At 51.0% G+C, this 20,259-nt stretch overlaps 1 protein-coding gene across 2 annotated transcripts in view; it reads left to right on the forward strand.

The window, feature by feature from the left end:
• Positions 1 to 20,259, forward strand: part of HK1 (hexokinase 1) — a 78,404-nt gene that overhangs the window by 28,011 nt on the left and 30,134 nt on the right. For both annotated transcript variants that reach the window (XM_013044273.2, XM_004769544.2), the window contains 2 exons: positions 6,528 to 6,690; positions 17,620 to 17,768. In XM_013044273.2, the coding sequence (XP_012899727.1) occupies positions 6,528 to 6,690; positions 17,620 to 17,768 (312 nt within the window). The remainder of the gene's footprint in view (positions 1 to 6,527; positions 6,691 to 17,619; positions 17,769 to 20,259) is intronic.

Here is a 20,259-nt window from a genome sequence, read left to right on the forward strand (position 1 = left end):
AGGCAGGTTCTGGAGGAATAGGAAGGTGGGCTTAAGCTTTGAAGGAACAAGTGTTTATAATTCCATCACCCATCCCCCCGTGCCCAAGTATGACTCCTTTTTGGAAAATGAAAAAGGAAAAATGAAATAAAAAAGGCAAAGTCTGTATGTATGAGTGTTTAGGTAGAAAAACCGTCTTAGTCCATAAAACTCTTAGCTCTTCTCTGGGAAGACTAGGGGAAGAACTTCTACTTTTTACTTTAATGCATTTTTGTGTTGTGTGAATTTTTTTAAGTAATAAGTGTATAATGCTTGTTGTGACTATAACTTAACTGATAGTTAAAAAAAAAAAAAACTAATAAAACAGTAAGTACAGTGTTTCAGAGGAATTTTACCAGTCTTTAATTTGCGTGGTTTTGGGCATATGGCCACGCTACCTTCAGTGGTCTTTTCTATAGAATGGGGCAGTGATATTTGGTAATCAGTGCATTTCTCCTAGGTATCTAGATGACAGGAATCAAGGACCGATGACTGTTGGTAAGCCAGGGCATGGAGGGAGATGACCTCCCTTTTGGTCCTTTAGATGAGAGGATGGGGAAATGTTGTTTACCTTGTTCTTGGCGCATTCTTAAAATTCTCCCAGTAGCTTCCCGAGGTGAAGGCATTATTATCCCCTTTCATGGTGAGGAAGGCAAGACTCAGCCAGGTTAAGTAACTTGTCCAAAGTCACACAACTACTGAATGGCAGATCCGAGGTTCAAACCCCGTTCTCTTCCACCCCGTTCCGTGTTCTTTTCAAGGTGTATGGCGAAGCCCAACAGAAGGGCCTAGAAGACTTGGACTCTAGACCCTGCTGTTGCTTCCAGACCACGAGAGCTAGTGTGAGTCAGGGGTCTGTGTTTCCTCGACTCTGAAATGGGGATGAGGCTGTCCTTCCTGCCTCTGTCCCCAGGTCATGGTGGTGGAAGCTAATGTTACTCGTGCCTACCTCATGCCCGGCCGTGGCGTCCATGAGCTCCTGTCATCTCTTTCTGCAACATCCACGCGGGACAACGTGTGTGACAGTCCTGTGTAAAAAGGGCAGAGCCCTGAGCAGATTCAAACTATTATCCAAGTGATACTCATCACCCGGCCCGTTCTCTCCTGAGTCAACCTCACTAAGAAAGAGAAGTGAATCTGATGTTGAAATCTCTGTCCTGACCTGAGGCAAGAGTTTTCTTAACCCTGCACTGCCCGCCCTGCACTGTGGAGCGTCTCCCATGGAAAGTTCACTCGGGAGGCGGGTACCAGACACCTGCAGTTGTCCCAGCTGCTTTGCCTTGTTCTTGGTCCTCCGGGGAGAGCAGAGGACAGAAGGAGTGAAAAATGTCCCCAGCCATGTCCCCGTCCACAGAGGGGGTCAAAATGCCCAGGTCACCAGGGGTGACTGTGCCTCCTGGCCACAAGGGCGTGTTCCCTCGGGCTTGTCCTGTCTTGAATTGGTATTTTGTGCATGTTCTGTTGGGAGCAGGAGGTGGGGCCAAGATCAGATGCAGAGATGTGTGAGTGCAGCCTGGTGTGGGGCCCCTGGGTTCTCTCGTTAGCCGGACAGCTCTGAGCAGAGAAGCTTGGTAGGGGGCCATGCTCTCTCTTCCCACATCTCCTCCTGTCTCTGCCATGGTCCAGCTTCTCAAGCAGCTCAGAGCTTCCAGGCCTCCTTGGTCCACAAGAGGGACCATCCAGGACAAGGATTTGCACAGTATTAGGGCCCCTTCCCTTCAGTGGATGGTGAAAGGTGCCTGGAGCCGTGACTAGGGTCTTTCACAGTCTCGGGCAAGAGTCTGTGGGACCTGGGCAAGAGCCGTGTGGTGTCCAGGAGCCTGGCATCTCCCCATTTCCTTCATAGTCCGACCAGAGTCCTGCATGCATGTGTCAGACACCACGGGCGAGAGGGAGCACGCTGGGACCCCCAGGGTTCCTGTCACAGCTTCCTGGGAGCCTCTGGCCTGTGACAGACCATCCAAATGCTGAGGCTGGTGACTTGCAGCCTCTGGAGGTGCTGTGCCATGGCCTCCTGTCGCCAAAACATAGAGGGGAGAGGGATGGAGGCATAGGAGGGGTTTTTTGGGCATCAGCGTGTGGCCAGAGCCACCGAGCAGCAGCGGTGTGTGCACATGGCCGGCGGGGGAGGGACGCGGGGAGGAGGGGCCCGATCTGGAGATGCCGTGGAGCTGGAATAGAGAACAGAGAAGTTGGAAAGACCACAGACTCTGGCCAAGCCCCTGAAGACCGGAAGTTGGCCTTTCTCAGGTCTGCCTCCCTCTGTCCTCTGCTCCTGGGCTCCTGGCCCCACCCAAGGAATGGCCGCTCTCTTGCTGCATTTCTTGTGGGGCCCAGCCCCAGCGAGATCCGGAGCATGTGGACAGGCGGGATTGGCCCGACACCTGTCCTCCTTCCTGCCACCCGTGACCCAGTCGTCCTTCCCAGGTGGATGGGGCAGTGTAGCCTGCTGCCACGCAGGGCCGGTCTGAACAAAGGGAGTGAGGCCTCTGGTTCAGTGAGGCGCTGGGCACTCTGGGCCCCTGGGGACTGTCCCACAAGTGCCCCCTGTTGTGGGCTTTGCTCCAGTGTCTCCTGCGCTGCTTAAAAGGGCCTGGTCTATGTGCCGTGGACCCGCTGAGGCCTGCACTGGGCACTGCTTGGCTGTCCAGCCCACCCCCGGCCCAGCATCTATGCTGGTTCAGAGGCCCCTCCTGAGCTCCCGAGGACCAGTGGAAAGGGCTCCCCTTGCTTACTCTCATTCACATGACGTCCGGGAGGCCTCAGGCCCAGTTCCCACTCTGCCCCAACTTAAACCTTCTTTTTGTTTTTTTGTTTTTTTTTTTTTGTTTGTTTGTTTTTTTAAAGATTTTATTTATTTATTTGACAGAGAGAAATCACAAGTAGATGGAGAGGCAGGCAGAGAGAGAGGGAAGCAGGCTCTCCGCTGAGCAGAGAGCCCGATGCGGGACTCGATCCCAGGACTCTGAGATCACGACCTGAGCCGAAGGCAGCGGCTTAACCCGCTGAGCCACCCAGGCGCCCCTTAAACCTTCTTTTTGGATCCTGTTTCCACATCTCTCCAGAGAGGGGTTGTCCCACATAACGATTCATGTGCTTGAACCAGAGGAGGAAAGCCTCCTTTCCATAGATGCTTGGGGGCTGGTTTGTTTTCTGTGTCCCTGGCCTGCTTCCTCCTTTGAGCTTCTAGGCTCTTTTTGGGTCTCGGATCTGTGTCCCTGTACTAACCTGCACCTTGAGTCAGGGGGCAGGATGGCTGTGGAGCTGCAGGGAGCCTTGGCTTTTCTAGATGCTTCTTCCTGTCCAGCTAGAAAACCTCAGCAGCTTTACTTGGGCTTGGCCTCCACAGAATAAGGGAACTGGTCTTCCCTGAGGGATGGGAACGATTGTAGGGAGCAAAGTCAGACTTGCAGGTATGAGACTTCACTCTCCTGATGTGTCTTTGAACTAATCACTTTGCTTTGTGGAGCCTCAGTTTCTGCATCTGTAAAATGGGGCAAGAATGTGTCCCTGGTGGGGCTGTTTTGAAGGTTAAAGGACTTACTGGATATGAAAGCGCTCGATCTGCTGTGAGCCATAGGATAAATATAGAGTAGTAATTTAGCACTTAGTATCAATTAAATTCCTCTTTTGTAGCAGGCATCCGGGTGAGTTCCTTTCCCTAGGGAACTCACATGTTTTATCAGAGGAGATAGACCGTTCCATAAATGCAGCACGGAGGGTGGGGAATGTGATCGCGGAAGCATCCCCCAAATGCAGGAGTAACAACGTGACGATTATTCATTAGTACCGGGTCTTGCCTCTGCTTACCCATTCTCTCCCCAGCAGCCGGCTCGATCTTGCGGAAACACAGATCTCATTGTTGAATACTCCTGAAAGTCATCCCAAGGCCCGCTGTGCTTGGGATCAAGTCTAAATTTGTTAACGTGCATTACAGGATCCTACACAATTTAGCTCCTCTCGGTCTTTTTAATTGCCTCACTTTTTACACTGTGCTCAATTCATATTGAATTTCTTTCTGTTCCTTGCACAAACTGCCCCCCCCCCCCACCATCGGCCTTCACACATGCTCTTGACTGTGCCTGGATGCACGCTCTGACATCACGCCCCCGGGAAGCCTTCTCAGTAGACTCCCTCTCCTGGCACTGCTCACACACCCTTGTTTCGTGACTGCCTCCCCCCTGCCAGACTGTGGGCACCATGGCAGCAAGTTCTGCTCGTCTGGTGCCAGCCTTGGGGGTAGAATAGAGCGGAGCATGTCTTCTCCTGGGGCCGTGATTCTGGCAATTTCTACTTGAGCTCTTGGTGGTTTCTGATTGCTCTTCTCTGCAGGGCTTTATTACAGGGGGTAATAGGAAAGGTGGTTGTGGAAGGAGAGCTTGGGGGTGGGGCAGGCTTGTCTCTGGCCACAGAGGACACTGGGGGGCTCCTGCCAATGGACTGATGGTTTGTGAGACAGGAGACAGGCAGGACTTGGGGGAGCACGAGGCATGGAGGCCAGAGTGAGAAGAAAGATGCCCCAGCTCAAAATATGCAGAAAAGACCTAGGGCTGGGGACTCTCTGTCCTTGAGTCAGGACATTTCCAGCCACCCTGCAAAGTGAGCCCGAGATGCCATTCTCAGAAGCAAATAAGCATCAAGGTCTTTGCAACCTCCTCGGGTCATAAATCTCTCTCTCCATCCACCGGGAGCCTTCCGTGTGCAAGACTGCGTGTAGGGCACTGGGTGGGGGAGGGGGGTCAAGGTGAATGGAGCAAACGCTGGAATAGGGCACTGGGGCAGAAAGCTGTGATCCAGGCTCTCCCGTGCAGAGAGATCAGTGCTGAATGAAGGGTCCTCTCCAGCCTGAGGAGCTCCGACACCCGCAGAAGGAGAGGTTTGATCTGAACCTGGAAGGGGAGGGGAGATCTGGAGAGCTGGGAGGAGAAGGAAGAGCTTTACGGTGCAAAAGCCTGGGAACCCACCAGGAATAGTCGAGGTGTTTGGGCCAGAGTTCAGAGAGCTCGAAGCCACACCTGGAGAGGGTTGGCGCCTTGGAAATGGAAGACATGCAAGGCTTTGAGCAAGGGAAAGAATGAGCGGGGTTGACTTTACCAAGGAGACCATGGCAGTGGGGTACCAGATGGGATGGAAGGGGGTGAGGTTGAAGAAGATGGAAAACCATTCCAGTGAGTGACTGAGGAGCCTCAGGAAAGAGGAATGAGAAGTCCAGGCACGTGGCTGTCGGGGCTTCCTGAGCCGAAGAGAAGCAAAAAGAATGAGTGGAGAGAAACAAGAGGACTTAGAGCCCGGGTACACAAGAGGTGCCCAATAAATGCTTTCGGAGAGAGTAAATGGGAACATACTATGAATGAAGATTAGCCAGCGACAGTCCGAGGGGTCTGGCAGTTAGAAGCCTTGGAACCCCAAGGAGAATGGGGAGCCCAGGGAGAGCAGCAGATTGGGTCAGTACTTGGGATGATGGGAGTGTGGGCATGTCAGCCCCGGCCCCTGTGTGGGGGATCCTGGGGGCTGTCCCCATACCTTCTGGGGATGGTGGGGTTCAGGTCTCCCTGCTCTTGGGCCTGCCACTCCATGTTCTGAAGGATTCCAGCCCTTTGGCCACTATTTCTGCCTACCAAGAAATCGTGCCCAAGGAATCCCCCCAGCACCACTGTCTCACGTTAACACCGATGGCTCAAGTTTCTTTCTTTCTTTCTTTCTTTCTTTTTTTTTTTTTTTAAAGATTTTATTTATTTATCAGAGAGAGAGAGGGAGAGAGAGCGAGCACAGGCAGACAGAATGGCAGGCAGAGGCAGAGGGAGAAGCAGGCTCCCCGCTGAGCAAGGAGCCCGATGTGGGACTCGATCCCAGGACGCTGGGAGCATGACCTGAGCCGAAGGCAGCTGCTCAACCAACTGAGCCACCCAGGCGTCCCTGGCTCAAGTTTCTTAAGCACTTCCTGTGTTCTAACTGCTTCTCGGTCTCAACTGATCTTAAAACTCCCAACTGTGAGTTAGGTCCTGTTTATCCAGTCCGTTTCTCAGTTAAGGAAGCTGAAATTCACATAGCTGTGAAGTGATGGTGCGGGGAGTGGAAGCCCACGTGGCCGGCTCTGGCACCCTCGTTCTTAGCCTCTGTGACACTGCCGTCCATCTGCGGGTGAGCCGGCCACTTCTCACAGCGGAAGGGAGCCGTGGGTAGGCTTAGGGCACCTGTGGTGTGTGCTTGGGGATCAAAGGGCAACTTCCGTGGAGCATTCAAGGATTGGAAAGGATTGGAGCTACCTGGTTGATTTTGCAGGATGAAATGGGGCTTGGACCATTTGCAAGACTGCTCTGAGGGACATGGCTGATGGCATTTGTGTGACTGCCCATCCCGTCGTGTGGTGTGTCCCAACTTGTGGGAGCTGGATGGCCCTCCACAGGCGGGCGCCTCGCCCTTGCCCTGTCCCTCCCCAGCCAGGCTCAAGCTGAAATGACCTCCTTCAGGCTTCACCTCACTTTCCTGCCTTCTTATCCTTCCCCCAGATTGACAAATATCTCTATGCCATGCGGCTCTCCGATGAAACTCTGATAGATATCATGACTCGTTTCAAGAAGGAGATGAAGAATGGCCTCTCCCGGGATTTTAATCCAACAGCCACAGTCAAGATGTTGCCGACCTTTGTAAGGTCCATTCCCGATGGTTCAGGTGAGTCTCTCACCCAGAGATTGGGCTCCGAGAGCTGAATTCTCTGTGAAAGCATCCTGTCTACTGTCTTCACATTTGTTCATTTATTCCCTCACTCCTCCACCCATTCATTCATCTGTCTGTCCTCCCATCCATCCATCTGTCCATCCGTCCATCCATCAATCCATCCATCCATCCAACATATGCCTGCTCAGTATCTACCATGTGCCAGGCATCGGAGCTACCACGGTTGGATAAGGCTGATCTGCCCTCACTCGACCGACTGTCTAATGGCTAATGATAGGGAAGGATCGTGCGTCCCGATCTTATAGACGCCGTGTGCATTGCTCTTATGTCTGTAGAATATGAAAAGCTCCAGAACAAATGAGTTCATTTTAGGAAAATCTCTTCATCAGGGCACCAAGACCTCCCTTCAGATAAGTAGCAATCCCAGGGGCTAGCTGGGTATTGGACTCAGAGGGGAGAGTCAAGTTCCCATCTAACAAAATGTTACAGATGGGACATGAAGGTAGCCTCTAGAGCAAATGGCGAAGGGAGGTAGAACTGGAGAAAAAAATTCTCCTGTCGGTGTGCATCTTTGTAAGTTCAGTGCCCCACAAAAGGGAGTTGGGGGCTCCCCGTGGATCATCAGTACCCCTTCCCCAGAGGAGCGGGCTTATTAGCTCCTGCTCTCGGCAGAGCGGAGGCTGAGAGGGCACAGCTCAGCGGGCTCGGTGGAGCCATTTTGTCTGACGGACCTGCAGCTAGTAGTTTGTGGCAGAGGGGGGTGCGGGGGGTGGGGGGGGGAGTCCTCTGGTGGCCTCAGTGAGGCACCCTCCCAGGAACCCCACTCGGAGGGGTGTTTTGTGCTCTGGACTGGGGTTCATCTGTTGCACATGAGAGGGAGGGAGATGATGGGGAGGTCCTGTTTCTCTCTGGTTGGGAGTCCACACCCTGAGAGCCTGGTCCTCACACCCCCCTGCGGTTTCTTCCCTGTTCTGGAGGCTTCGTTTCAAGCCTTCATTTGGAGCCTCTGGTACACAGTCTGCAGAACGGGTGTCAGGAAAACCGCCATTGTAGGCGTCCACCAAGGATGGGCAAGCACACACTTGCTGGAGCGGACCGGCCGCGGTGGGAAGGTCCTGCCCTGTGTGCGGGCTCTCTAGAGGCCCCGGACGAGATCTGGACGCTGACGGAGGCCGTGTGCTCTGTTGGCTCTGTGGCGCAGGTGGGGTTTGGCGTTGTCTCTCCTTGCTTCTTGACTGTTGGAAATCTGTTCCACTTCCCTCCTCCTGTGTTCCTTGAGGTCGTGGTTACCAGCAGTTTTAACGTCGTAATAATCACCCAAGAAATTCTGGTCCCTGGAGTGATGGGGCTGCGGTGTGCCCGGGGTTTTGGCCTGATGTCTCTGGCTTTGTGGTTCACTCCTGTCTTTTCCCAGCTCTGGGTGGTCCCGCATCTAGGAGCAGTGAGCATTTCCAGGGTGAGCAGAGTTCTGTTGGAGACGCATGGCTTTGCCTGCTTCTGGCTAAGAGAAGGGGGAGGGGAGAAGTAATGGTGTGAGCAGCCCCTGGAGGGCCCCTACTCTGGCTTGGCTAGGGGGAGTGCAGAGGGATACCTGATGCCCGCGGGGCCCCTGATCCTGTGGGACTGGCCCAGGGCTAACGTGTCCAAGGACCGTATGTCTGTGCCAGGACCGTATGTCAGCGGGGGTGCTTTCCTTCCCCTTCCAGGAACCCTCTGCAGAGCCGAGGGTCTCTAAGCCTGATCCAGCTGTACGAGTCACCTAGCCATTTACCCCCATGGACTATTTTTCAAAATAAGGCCCAGCATTCAGACTCCCTGGGGGAAAACCCTCTGCAGCCCTCCCTCCGACTTTCATAACACATGCCAAGACACGGTAGGCCTTGAGCTGTCCCGCAGAAAAGAAATCTGTTGAACCTGGCGTACCTGCCTTTTCCCGTAATCTTTGCTCTTTTCTTACACATTCCGTCTACTTTGAGGCACTTGATAGTTTGAATGGCTCTGGAATCTGTAGTGCACTGTGCTGTCATTGCACTGTAAAATGCTAACGGCTGGTGTTCGCTCTTTCTTCGTGTTGTGTAAAAGAACGTGTCTGACCGTCAGCCATGTTCTCAGTGTGATGACACGTGTGGTAACGGAAGCCCACAGCCTGGGCCCCAGGCCTCCTTTGAGCCTCTCTCTTCCCCAGTATGAATGGGACAAATACTTAGGGCCTCTGAGGATAGAAGAGTGGTATTGACAGGTGACGAAACCAAAGCTCTGCAGTAATAGGATCCCCCTCCTGTGCAGCCTGGGTCTGCCTGATGGCTCTCTGCCCCCTTCTCTGCCTCACCCCGCCCAGCCCTACCCCTGCCTCCCAGCGCCTTCTGGCTTCTGGTGGTGGGAGGCAGTCCTTGGTGGCACTTGGCCTGCCAGCGGCATGTCTTCAGTCTCTGCCGTTGTCATTACAGGGCATTTCCCTCTTACGGGGGATACTAATCAGATTAGGCCCCACACTCAGGGCTCATCTTAACCTGATTACATCTTAACCTTGTTTCCAAACAAGGTCACGTTTCCGAGTCCCAAGGGTTAGGACTTCAGTGTATCTTTTTCGGGGTGGGGGGGTGTCACAGTGCAACCCTAACACACCCTATGGCCTTGCTCCCCATAGCTGTTCCTAATATTCATGGTTGGGCTCAGTTCCTATGCCCTGGGGCCCACAATCCATTTGGAACCGACCCTACAGCCCCACACAGGCATTGACACTGACTGAAAGGCCAAGGCCTCGCATACCTGCCCCCAGTCCCCTCCCTGTCCCTTTGTGGCCTGTACCCCCTTATCAACCAACAACCAGAAGTCCCTTGGAGTAGTCAGAATGCAGACCTCCTTGATAGTAAACCAAGGTGTTCCCTTTTTAAATGTTAATCACTGCTTTAACTGTATAATTAGTCAGCGACAGAATTAGTGGTAATCCCAAACCACTGAGGGATAAATTGGACTCAGCTCGGGGAGAGATGCCCCCACCTGCTAAGGGCGGGGTGACTTCCCAGTCAAAGGGAGAAACAAACCTTTCCTTTCCTTTCCTGCTGACCTTGACCTCAGGGAACTGGCCTCAGAGTTTTAAAACACTGATTTTTTTTGAAATGTATCAGCACATTTTTATTATTTCTCCCCCTTTTGCCCATCTTTTATGGGCAGTGGTTTTTCTTTAAATTGCTCTTCAGTAATCTATATGTTAATTTTTTTTTTTTTAAACCCTAAAGTGGCTTTTAGCTGTTGCATATCCTTTTTGGAGTAGGAAAGGTATGAATAATAAATAAAAGAAGGAAGATATTGAAGCCATTTCACTTTGGTGACTTGGCTAAACAGAAGGTCCCTTTTCAGAGCTGCGAGTCTCTGGGGACAGCTGGCCCTCCACGTCTCGCTTCCCTCAGAAGTGCTCGTTCTGGGTCTCATTCATGAAACCTCCCTTTTTTCTCTTCTCATTTCTCAGTAAGGATATTGGAAATACCAGTTAGGTGCAAGGTTTTTGAGGGTAAATTGAGTTGAATATTTCACTGTTTCTGCGTTATGGTTCTAAGCACATGTTTTACCCAAAGGATACATTGGAAAATATTCGATTTGCAGTGTGTTCAGTTAATTTTTGGGGGCCCCAGATTGGCCCCAGATTGGAAAGAAAATACCCATGGCAGTTGGGCTGGTCACTTCCCTTTCCCTGTCTCTGTTTCCGGATCTGGCAAGATGATTGGATTGTCTCTCTACCCGTGAAGCCTGTGTGTCTCGGATTCTGGATGGGTTTCTGATGGAGGCGTACAACTGTTATTTGAGTAGCTGGGTTGCGGACATGCAGGGAGAGCCTTTGCATCTCACATACAGAATCAATTCATCCAACAGGGCAAAGGTAGGCATTTCCTGAAGGCGGGCTTTCTGTTTGCCCTGTATTTTGTCCGGTGCAGACCTGGACTTGAGAGAGACATCTGTCCCTGTGTTTGTTTTCCATTATTTGCTGGGAATAATGGCGGTCATCATAAAATGGAAAGTCGCCAGAAGCCCTTCAGATGCTTTGTTTAATGAAGCATCTGAAGAGTGGTTCTCCTGGCTTCAGTAGAAATGGGCAATGTGGGAAGAAGTTGTAAGTAGGAGGCAGCAGGGGCAGGAAGGAAGGTTGAGGCCAAAGTTTTGAAGAGGTAGTTGGAGGGAAGCCCAGTGCTCTAAAAAGAGGCCGAACTTGAATTAAAAGGGGGGGGGGGCAAACCAACCCAGAACACTGGATTAATCTCCAGCTCTACTCCTTATTATCTGCCTGACCTTGGAGGTGTCCCTTAACTTCCCTGTGCCTCCATTTCCTCATCTGTAAAATGGGTTATCGGACCCTGCCCTCCCTGCCTCAGAAGACTGCAAAAGGATCAAACGAAAAGTGCTTTGGAAGCTGCCAGCCACCGTGAGAGTTCTAGTGGGTCCTTGTCCTCCTCAACGCTAGTGTCATCTAACAACCAACTTTGTAAGAATTTTCTGGGAGGGCCCTTCCCCGCCGATGCTGCCAGTCACAGGAGCCCCACCATCAGGCCTAAATGTGTAGGTCTAGCCCTGGACAAAAAAGATTCAGAATTTTTCAGAATTCACTGGCCTCTCCATGATGCTGTCAGGGGAGAAGGCAGAAAAAAGGGGACAGCAGAGGCAGGCTGTCTCACTCCTGTCCCCCCACAGCAGAGGCACCAGAGCTGTGATCTGGGGGCTCCTCTCCTCCTCTGCTGGGGGGGGATGGGACACCAAAGCTCTAATGGGGAACCAACCTGAGATCCAATAGATGCCCTTTGTTATGCAGGGCAAGTAGGCGTTTGGGGGATTCCTTCCCTAAGAAAGAGTATCGGGCTCAGGAGCCTTGTAGCTGAAAGAAATCGAACTCAAATTTGTATGAGCGAAAAGAGCAACATTTTAGGTTCATATAACTGGGAAATCTAGTTGTAAGTTGGCTTCTGTATTCCAAGACTCGCCTGTCCCTTCTTGCAGTCTGGGTGCTGGCTGCCTTTGAGGGCTGCCTCTTCCTTAGGGTGGCAGACAAGGATGGCTCTGGCAGCTCTAGCCCACGCTGCCTCAGAGCTCCTGGTCCCAGCCATGGTCTTGGAGAGGGTGATGATTGGCTGGCTGACTCAGGTCATGTGCCCCTCCTGAGCCAATCATGATGGCCAGGGTGGGAGACTTGATGCTGCTGGATGACCAGTGGTCCCCCTGGAGTGGGAGCAGGGGCTCAGCTTACCCCCAACCTCAGATGAAAAATGGGGAGGATAGTTATCTAAAGAGAGGCTAGACAGCCACCAAAGTTCACTGGAAATCTTGTTCCCCTTACCAGACGTCATTCCTTGGTATCTTTTGCCTTGGCAGACATTATGACCAGACAGGCGTACATTTGACCCAGACAGTTCTTTCAAACTAGCAGCCAACCCTGATTCCCTGCCTTGCATGAGCCCTGGGGAGTTGGGGTGGAGGGGGAGGAAGTAAGCGTGTCACCTTGCCCTCACCTTCGAGTTGCTTATCAACCAGCTGAGGAAGATAAGCCACTTACCCCTAGAAGATAATGAGCATCACAATATTTGCAAATACTTGGGTGACTAAGAAAAGGGAGGGGCTGTGGCGCCACTATAGGTGTGACCAGGAGCAGGTTGTTCAGCTGGATTGGTTGAGCTTCCTTCTCTGGAAACCAGGAAGATGAGTTGATATTTGTCCCCTAGCTCCCAAGCTGCAAATGTGATTTACAGAAGGAGGTGCCATTTCTTTGGGCAGTCACAAACATGGCCTGGAACCAGGGCCACCACTCAGGGAGGGACCAGGAACCGTGCTGGGCTTGACCATGACCCCATGTAAACTGCCTTCTGGGAAAGGCCCTCCTCAAATGGTCAACTCCCACTTCCAGGTGTGGGGAGTGTCCAGTGTTTAGTGTTTTCCTGACATCTCAAGGTCACCTTTTCTGGTTGCCATGTCTGACTCGAACTTCTTGGGACCCTGTTGATCTGTGCTTGTTGAGGAGAGCAGGGGAGAGCTGGAGTGGACAGACCACAGCGGGAGGCTGGCATGGATCACTGGTCTTCACAGGGTTGTGGAAGTGGGGCCCAGCCCCGTGTACCCGAAGGCCAGTCTTTTGGTTATTGGCAGCTGAGGTCATTTGCACTTTTCCTGCTTGAAAAACTTCAGGTCTGGGTCCCGTGGAGGTGCTGACTGAAACCTGACTCCTTCCCGCAGCAGGATCTGAAAGCTCTCACCTGATCTGACTTGGCACTGACCCCACTAACCACGAGCTCCTCCCCACAGACACCTGGCCCCTGAGCATAAGAAGCTGCTTTCACTTAAGACCATTGATTCAACTGGAAATGAGACTTTGGACCAGGCTAGCAACCGAAAAATGGGTCATGCTATTTTGTTTTTTTTTAAGTTACGATGTAAAGTCAGTTTATAACAGGAAATAAATAAATGTTTATTTAAACATTAAAGCAATAAAAAATGTTGAAACAAAGCAAAAAGCACCCATAAGTTCATGCTAGCACAGTGTTTGCCTTTGTGCTCGTTCATCTGCTCAAGTGGGTTGGAATTGTTTACCTCACTGAGTGTGCATTGTCTTCACTGGAGAATGAGGCAGAACGAACCCAAAATCCGAGAGGAGTCGCTGATGTTGAGGAGCCCCAGAAAGGCGGCCATTCTGGTGGTGCTGGAGTCTCAGTCCACAGCGACCCCTGGGGGCCTGTGTCCATGATGTCTGTCCAGCAGGCAGTTGGAATTCTGGTAATGACTCTAAGCTTTGGGTTCACATTCTGGCTCTGCCACTTAGGTTGTGAGCTTGGGCTAGACGTCTGACCCCTCCCAGCCTTTACTTGCTCACCTGTAAAATGGGGATCACATAGGGTTGAGGGAGTTAAAAATAAAATGATGCATCTGAAGGACTTAGCTAGAATGCACGGAGGCTCCGTGAATGTTGGTTGATGGTAAAATAAAATAAAAGCTTTTGATATTCTAGTAATTCGTCTTCCCGAGAGGAGGAGCAGCCTTGTACCAAATTCAGTTTTTTAACTGAGCACCATGGAGATTAGGGTTCTGATGGGAACCCTAAGAAAACTCTAAACCGTGGTGCCTGGTGGGCCCAGTCAGTAGAGCATGCGACTCTTGATTTCAGGGTTGTGAGTTGGAGCCCTACACTGGGTGTAGAGATTACTTAAAAATAAAATCTTTAAAAAAAAACCCCAAATAAACAAAAAAGCCCTCTAAATAGATTTGAACACCCCACAAAATCAGGGTCAGAATTTCCTACCGATCTGTGATACCTGCTTCTTGGCATTCTCCCTTGGTCTGTTTCCTTTGGGCCATAGAAACAATTTAAAACCAGTGGCATCATATTATAATATTCATACAATGGGATATAATTCGGTCCCAGAAATGGATGCGGTACTGACACATGCCACCACATGTACAAAGCTTGAAAACATCAGCTATAGAAGGTGAAAGAAGCCATCTACAATGGACTAGCTCTTGTATGCGTCCATTGACACAAAATGTCCCGAGTAGGAGGATCTAGAGAGACACATAGTAGATTTGTGATTGTTGGTGGATGAGAGGGGTTGCCAGGAAGTGGGGAGTGATGGCTCATGGGTACAGAGTGCCTATCTGGGATGCCGAAAATGTCCTAAAATTAGGTAGTGGTGATGGTTGTGCAACTCTGTATATACACTAGAAAACCACTGGGTTCTACACTAAAATGGATGAATTGTAACAAATGAATTAAAATAAGAACCTTAAAAAAAATAAGATGAGTTGTATGCTATATGAATAATTTCTCAACAAAGCTGTAAGCTAAGAAGCCAACTGGCCAGCAGTGTCACTGCTCTGTGCTTAAAGACCAATGAGCAGGGCTACCTTGAGTGAGGGAATGATTGGGTCACCATCCCCTATAACCAAGCATCTGCTGAGTATTTGTTGATCTTTCCTGGGTGCCATGGGTAAGATGCAAACAAGCCCAAGTTGTGGTTTTTTTCCATCAAGGAACTTGAGAGCGAGGTTAAGAATGGGGAAAATTCACTTGGAGAATTCTTTGGTTATTGATTCCTTACCACCCTCCTGAGTTGAAGTATTTGTTGAGCTCTTACTGTATATCAAACACCATTCTGAGTTCCAGAAATAGAGTGGTGTGTCAGAGCTGACAAATTGATGGAATCAAATACAAGATTTACAAAAAAGAGGCTTTTTAATTCTTCCTAACCATTACCTTAAAAATTGAGAAGAAGAAAGCTCAAGAGACACAGAAACACCAAAACAATCTTGAAAAAGAAGAACAAAGTTAGAACACTTTCACTTCCTCGTTTCAAATTTTATTACAAAGTAACATTAATCAAGACCCTGTGGTACCGGCATAAGGATGGCCGTGGATCAGAATTGAGAGTTCAGGGTATCAATTATATATCAAAATTGGGGGAGGTGGGCAGAATTGAGAGTTCAGAAACCCATACCTGTATGGTCACTTGATTTTTGACAAAGGTGCCAGGACTGTTCAATGAAGGAAAGAGCTGTCTTGCAGCAAATGTACTGGGATAACTGGATATCCACACATAAACGAACTAGGTTGGACCCCTACCTCACACCATAAAGAAAAATCAACTCGGAAAGGATCAAACACTGATGTGTAAGAACTAAAACTATAAAACTCCTGGCAGGAATCGTAGGTGAGGATCTCTGTGACCCTGGATTTGGCAATGGCCTCTAAGATATGGCCCCAAAGGCACAGACAACAAAGGAAAAGCAACAGATATATTGTACTTCATCAAAACGGAACACTTTCATGCTTTAAAAGTCACCATCAAGAAAGCGAAAAGCCAATCCATGGAATGAGAGAAAATATTTATAAGTCCTATATCTGATAGGGACTTAGGTCTAGAACGTGAAGGACTCTTACAACTCAACACTCCAAAGACAACCCAGTTTTTAAAACAAGCTGGGTATCTGAATAGACATTTCTCCAAAGAAGGTAAAAAAACGGCCAAGAGACACATGAAAAGGTGCTCATTGTCATTAGCCACAGAAATGCGAACCAAACTAAAGTAAGTTGGTGATGAGAATTGAGGAAGTGACAGATTGGAACCTTTTCGTATCATGGGTGGGATGGACAGTGGAACGGCTGCTCAGACACTGATGACAGTGCTTCAGAAAGTTCAGTGTGAGTTACCCCTGGACAGCAGTCCTATTTCTAGGTATAGACCCAAGAGAAATAGACACAGGGCACACACGAACTTGTACAGAAATGTTCATTGTGGTGTTATTCTTGACAGCCAGAGGTAGAAACCACCCAGATATTACATCTGCAGACAAATGGGTAAATGCAATGGGCTATTATTTGGCCGTATGGAGATGACATACTGACCAATACACCAGGATGCTGGCCACGGGTGGCCACATGCTGTGTGATGCCACTCATACAGATGGTCCAGAATGGACACCGCTGTGGAGATGGAGAGCAGATTAATGGTTGCTTAGAGCAGGGGGGAGAAGAGGGTGCTTGTTTGAGAGGGAGACAGTTAAAAAGTCCAGGACTTCTTTTTGGAAGTGATGAAAGCACTCTAAAACTGGTCTGTAGCCCTGGTCGCATCACAGATGATGCGACAAACTACGGAATTACACACTTCAAGCGGGTGACTTGTCTGGTGCTTTAGATCTCAATGATGCCGTTATCGAAAAACAATGTTAAAGATGCTTCCCTAGGAAGATGAGATCCCAAGCAGACTTATGTCTATGCTGCTGTAGGATTGGGGACTTTGGGGACTATCGGGGCTCTGGGTGGCGGGGGGGGGGGGCTGTCACCCCTGGCCCGATACCCACTGGATCAGTTGAGGATGTCACATCAGTAGTAAAATTCACAGATTTTCGCCATGCTTCTGGAAGCATGTGAGAATTACCAGCGGAAAGAGGGTAAGGAATGTTAGATGGTGGCTGGATGGTTTGGGACCCTTCCCACGGCCGCCTTCCTTGCTGCCATCTGGTGGCCCTGGGTTGCGTACAGTGCCATCATCTGTGTCCCACTGAAGCACGCCTCCGTCAGGGCCCACATCAGACCTGAAGGCTGCAACCATGTCAGGCCATTTCCTCCTACGTGACCAAGAGAGACTTCTGTTACAAGCCTTCCCTGGGTAGAGACAACACCTTCCCCGGCAGGTGTCTGGATGGATAGGCAGTGAGGTAATGACTTACAGTGGATTCTACCAGCCACCTTCAGGAGGTGGGACACTCCGACACAGGCAACAGAATGAACTTTGAGACATTATGCAAAGTGAGGGAAGCCAGACACACAAGGCCAAGTATTGTGTGATTCCACTCCTGCAATCAGGCATCCTGATCCATGCTGACAGCAAGCCGAGAGGCAGTGACCAGGGGCTAGGGGAGGAGCAGGGAATGGTTCTAGAGTTTTCTAGGGAGAAGTTCTGGAGATGGATGGTGGTGGTGATGCAGGCACAACATTGTACTTATCACTGCTTAAAGATGGTTCCAGTGGTGAATTTTATGTTATGTAGATTTTACCACAATTTATCCCCTATCCCTCTTCCCACGGGTAGTGAGTGGGGGTGTGTTAGGAACTCAAGGCATGGGACCGACCTCAGGTATGGGGTGTTCTTGGAGTTGAAATGCTCTTTTTATCTTATGGCTAATGGTGCTGCCTGGGGGAAGGGGTTGGGCCTTAGAGAAAGCCCAGAGGGTGGGCCTCTGAATGGAATTTGGCCCTCGCCTTCCCCTGCTTGGAGCTGGCCCGCACGTGTCAGGCTGGGGAGGTTTCCCTGGCGTGTTTTCCGGGGAGGCAGTGGTTGGGTGAGGTTTGCATGAGAGAAGCAGGCCAGCTGGGCCCTGTCAAGAGGCGGGCAGTGTGTGGGGCCTTCCCGTCACATGTGACCCTGATGTGATCCCTGTTGTCTCCCTAAACAGAAAAGGGAGATTTCATCGCCCTGGATCTTGGCGGGTCTTCCTTTCGAATTCTGAGGGTGCAAGTGAATCATGAGCAAAACCAGAATGTTCACATGGAGTCCGAGATTTATGACACCCCGGAGAACATCGTGCACGGCAGCGGAAGCCAGGTGGGTCCCTGCTCCCTTCTGATTGGCCCCAATGGGCTCCTGCCTCCGGGAACCCGCCCCCCCAAGCTCTGGTGTCTGAGCCCCTGGAAGGAGTCCCTCATAGATTCCCGCGGAGAGGGGCAGCTGGGTGGAAAGGTGTGACCACTGAAAGAGAGCCCACCATCTGGGAAAATTGGCAGGTGGGAGGGGAGTGCCGGGAAGAGGGTGCCCGGCAGCTCTGTGGGTAAATGCATTCATTTCCTAAGTTTCCTGGGGTTGGCCCCCTGGGGCAGGTTTCGCAGAGCGCCTGGGTGAAAGCAGCTCTTTAGGTCATTGGCCTCCTCATCCACCTCATTTGGGGCCCAGGCCTCATGTCACCTTGTGGGGCCACAGCAATGTGAGCTCGTGGCCCCAGGGCTGGTCAAGGGCTCCTGGCTACCGGATTGAATGGCCTCCTGTGAGTCCTTGGTTCAGAAAGGCACCACCTCCTTTCCTCACATCTGATGCCTGAGGCCCGTCCCCTTGGTGGAGCACCCCTGGGAGGGCTGTCTTCCAGAGCTGGCCAAGGGGCTGCCGGCACCATCGGAAGGGCTTGTTGCCCTTCCCCATCTCTCTGGCTGTGGTGAGCGGTGGGGCCCTTGCTTCCAGATCATGGCTTCCAGTTTGCCTGTGTGCTGTTTGCCCGCCACGCGTGGGGTTTGCTCCTCCCGCCCTCTCATAGCTGCTCCGGCCCCTCTGGTCTGGAGCTCGCCTCCCGTCATGGCTGCTGCCCCCCGAGTCATGGCTGCTGCCCCGGATATGTATTCAGAGCTCGCCAACTGTTTGCTTTAGGAAGGGTGTGTTCCCGTAAAGGTTCATGACTAAGTTCTCCAGAAAACTCATTTGTTCTAAGCTGGACTTTGAGATGAGACCCAGGAGCCTTCTCCTCTTGGCTCTACTTTGTTTCTAAGTTAATGTGGGTGGGTCCGGAGCCAGCACTCTGCCGGTTCCGTGGTTTTTGTTTGTTGGTTGGTTGGTTTTTATTTTTATTTATTTATTTTTTTTCTGTTCTGAGAGAAAAGGGCTAATCCTAGCCTTTCACGTGCTCCTGGGGGCTTGGGTTCAGAGCTTATCCGACTGGGTTGCAGGCAGCATTGAAGAGGACACTGTCTCCAGCACAGATGAGTGTGTCACTCACTGGATGGCTCTGCCTGGAGGTTCCCCTGCTTATCCCCGCACTGCTGGGCTGCAGAAACCGGCCCATCTGTCCGATGGTGCGCGAGGCCTGCCAGCTGCTGGATCTCCCAGTCCAGCCTGGCGACTGCTGCCTTGTCCTTGCACGGGACCAGCAGCCTCCAGGTGGCAGCCTGCTCTTCCCACCTGGCAGCGAGTACTGACCTGTCACTGTCTGTTCCAACTGGCCTTGGGTTGAGCCACCTTGCTGCCTTTGCCCTCAGGACTGTCCCCTGTGCTGAGATGGTCCTGTATACTTCAGCTTCACCTTTTAGGAGCAGGGTTTGTAAATTAAGGGGGTGCCCCCAACAGGGGCCCACCTGGCTGTATATTCACTTCCACAGTGACGACTACTTCCTGCGCCCCCCATGACGTCCTCTGTCCCAGCCTCTGTCTCCATCTTCTCAGCTCCAGGGTCACTGTTTCCTGCTGTCTGCTTCTGCCCCGTCCCCTTCCAAGCAGTCTGCAAAGAGAAGGTGATGAGGATGGCGATAAGGGGAATGATGCTGTGTTATTATCGCAGTACTTCACGGAGCTCTGTGTGCGCCCTCTGCTCGCTGCCCATCCCATTTTACAGATGAGAAAACAGAGGCGCAGATGTTAAGCACCCGCCTGCTGGGTCACATGGCTCAGAAGTGGTGGAGCTGGGAGTTGCACCCACGTAGTCTGGGCCCGGTTGGTAGGGTTTCAGCAACGTGGACCACTCTGAGCCTGGGTCTGGTCTTTTTGTCTTTAAACCTTTTGGTTGGCGAGGAAATGTGAGGGCTGTGGAGGAGAGTCCAGGGGCTGAGGAAGAGGGTGGGCAGTTGAAAGTAGGGATGAGACAGGAAACTCTGCTTCAGAAGTTTGGTTTGAGGTTAGACACAAGTATCAGAGGCCATTTTTCTGACAGACCTGTAGAATCCCGGCAGGAGGCCAAGGGCCCCACGTGCCTGTGAAGCAGCAGAGTCTCAGACTGAACAGCCCTGAATTCACGGGGTGGTGGTCTCATCTTCTGAAACATACAGGAATTTTAAATAGATTTTTAAACCTTTTACTTGGAATGATATTAAACTTATGGAGAAGTTTTAAGATAAGCACCAGGAGCCTCCAGTATATACCCTCATCCACATTCCCCAACCGTTAACTATTTGCTTTATCTTCCCCCCTCTTTACACACACACACACACACACACACACACTATCCCAAAAAGTTCAGTTCATCTTTCAGCTTTAATAATCTAAATCACTTATTTAGTTTGGGAAATTTTGAATAATATTTAAATTTTTGTTTTCATCATTTTTACCCTTTTCAATGGGG

This window comes from Mustela putorius, unplaced genomic scaffold (assembly GCF_011764305.1).
Source record: "Mustela putorius furo isolate JIRA1106 unplaced genomic scaffold, ASM1176430v1.1 tig00000698_pilon_pilon_pilon, whole genome shotgun sequence".
Taxonomy (NCBI): domain Eukaryota; kingdom Metazoa; phylum Chordata; class Mammalia; order Carnivora; family Mustelidae; genus Mustela; species Mustela putorius.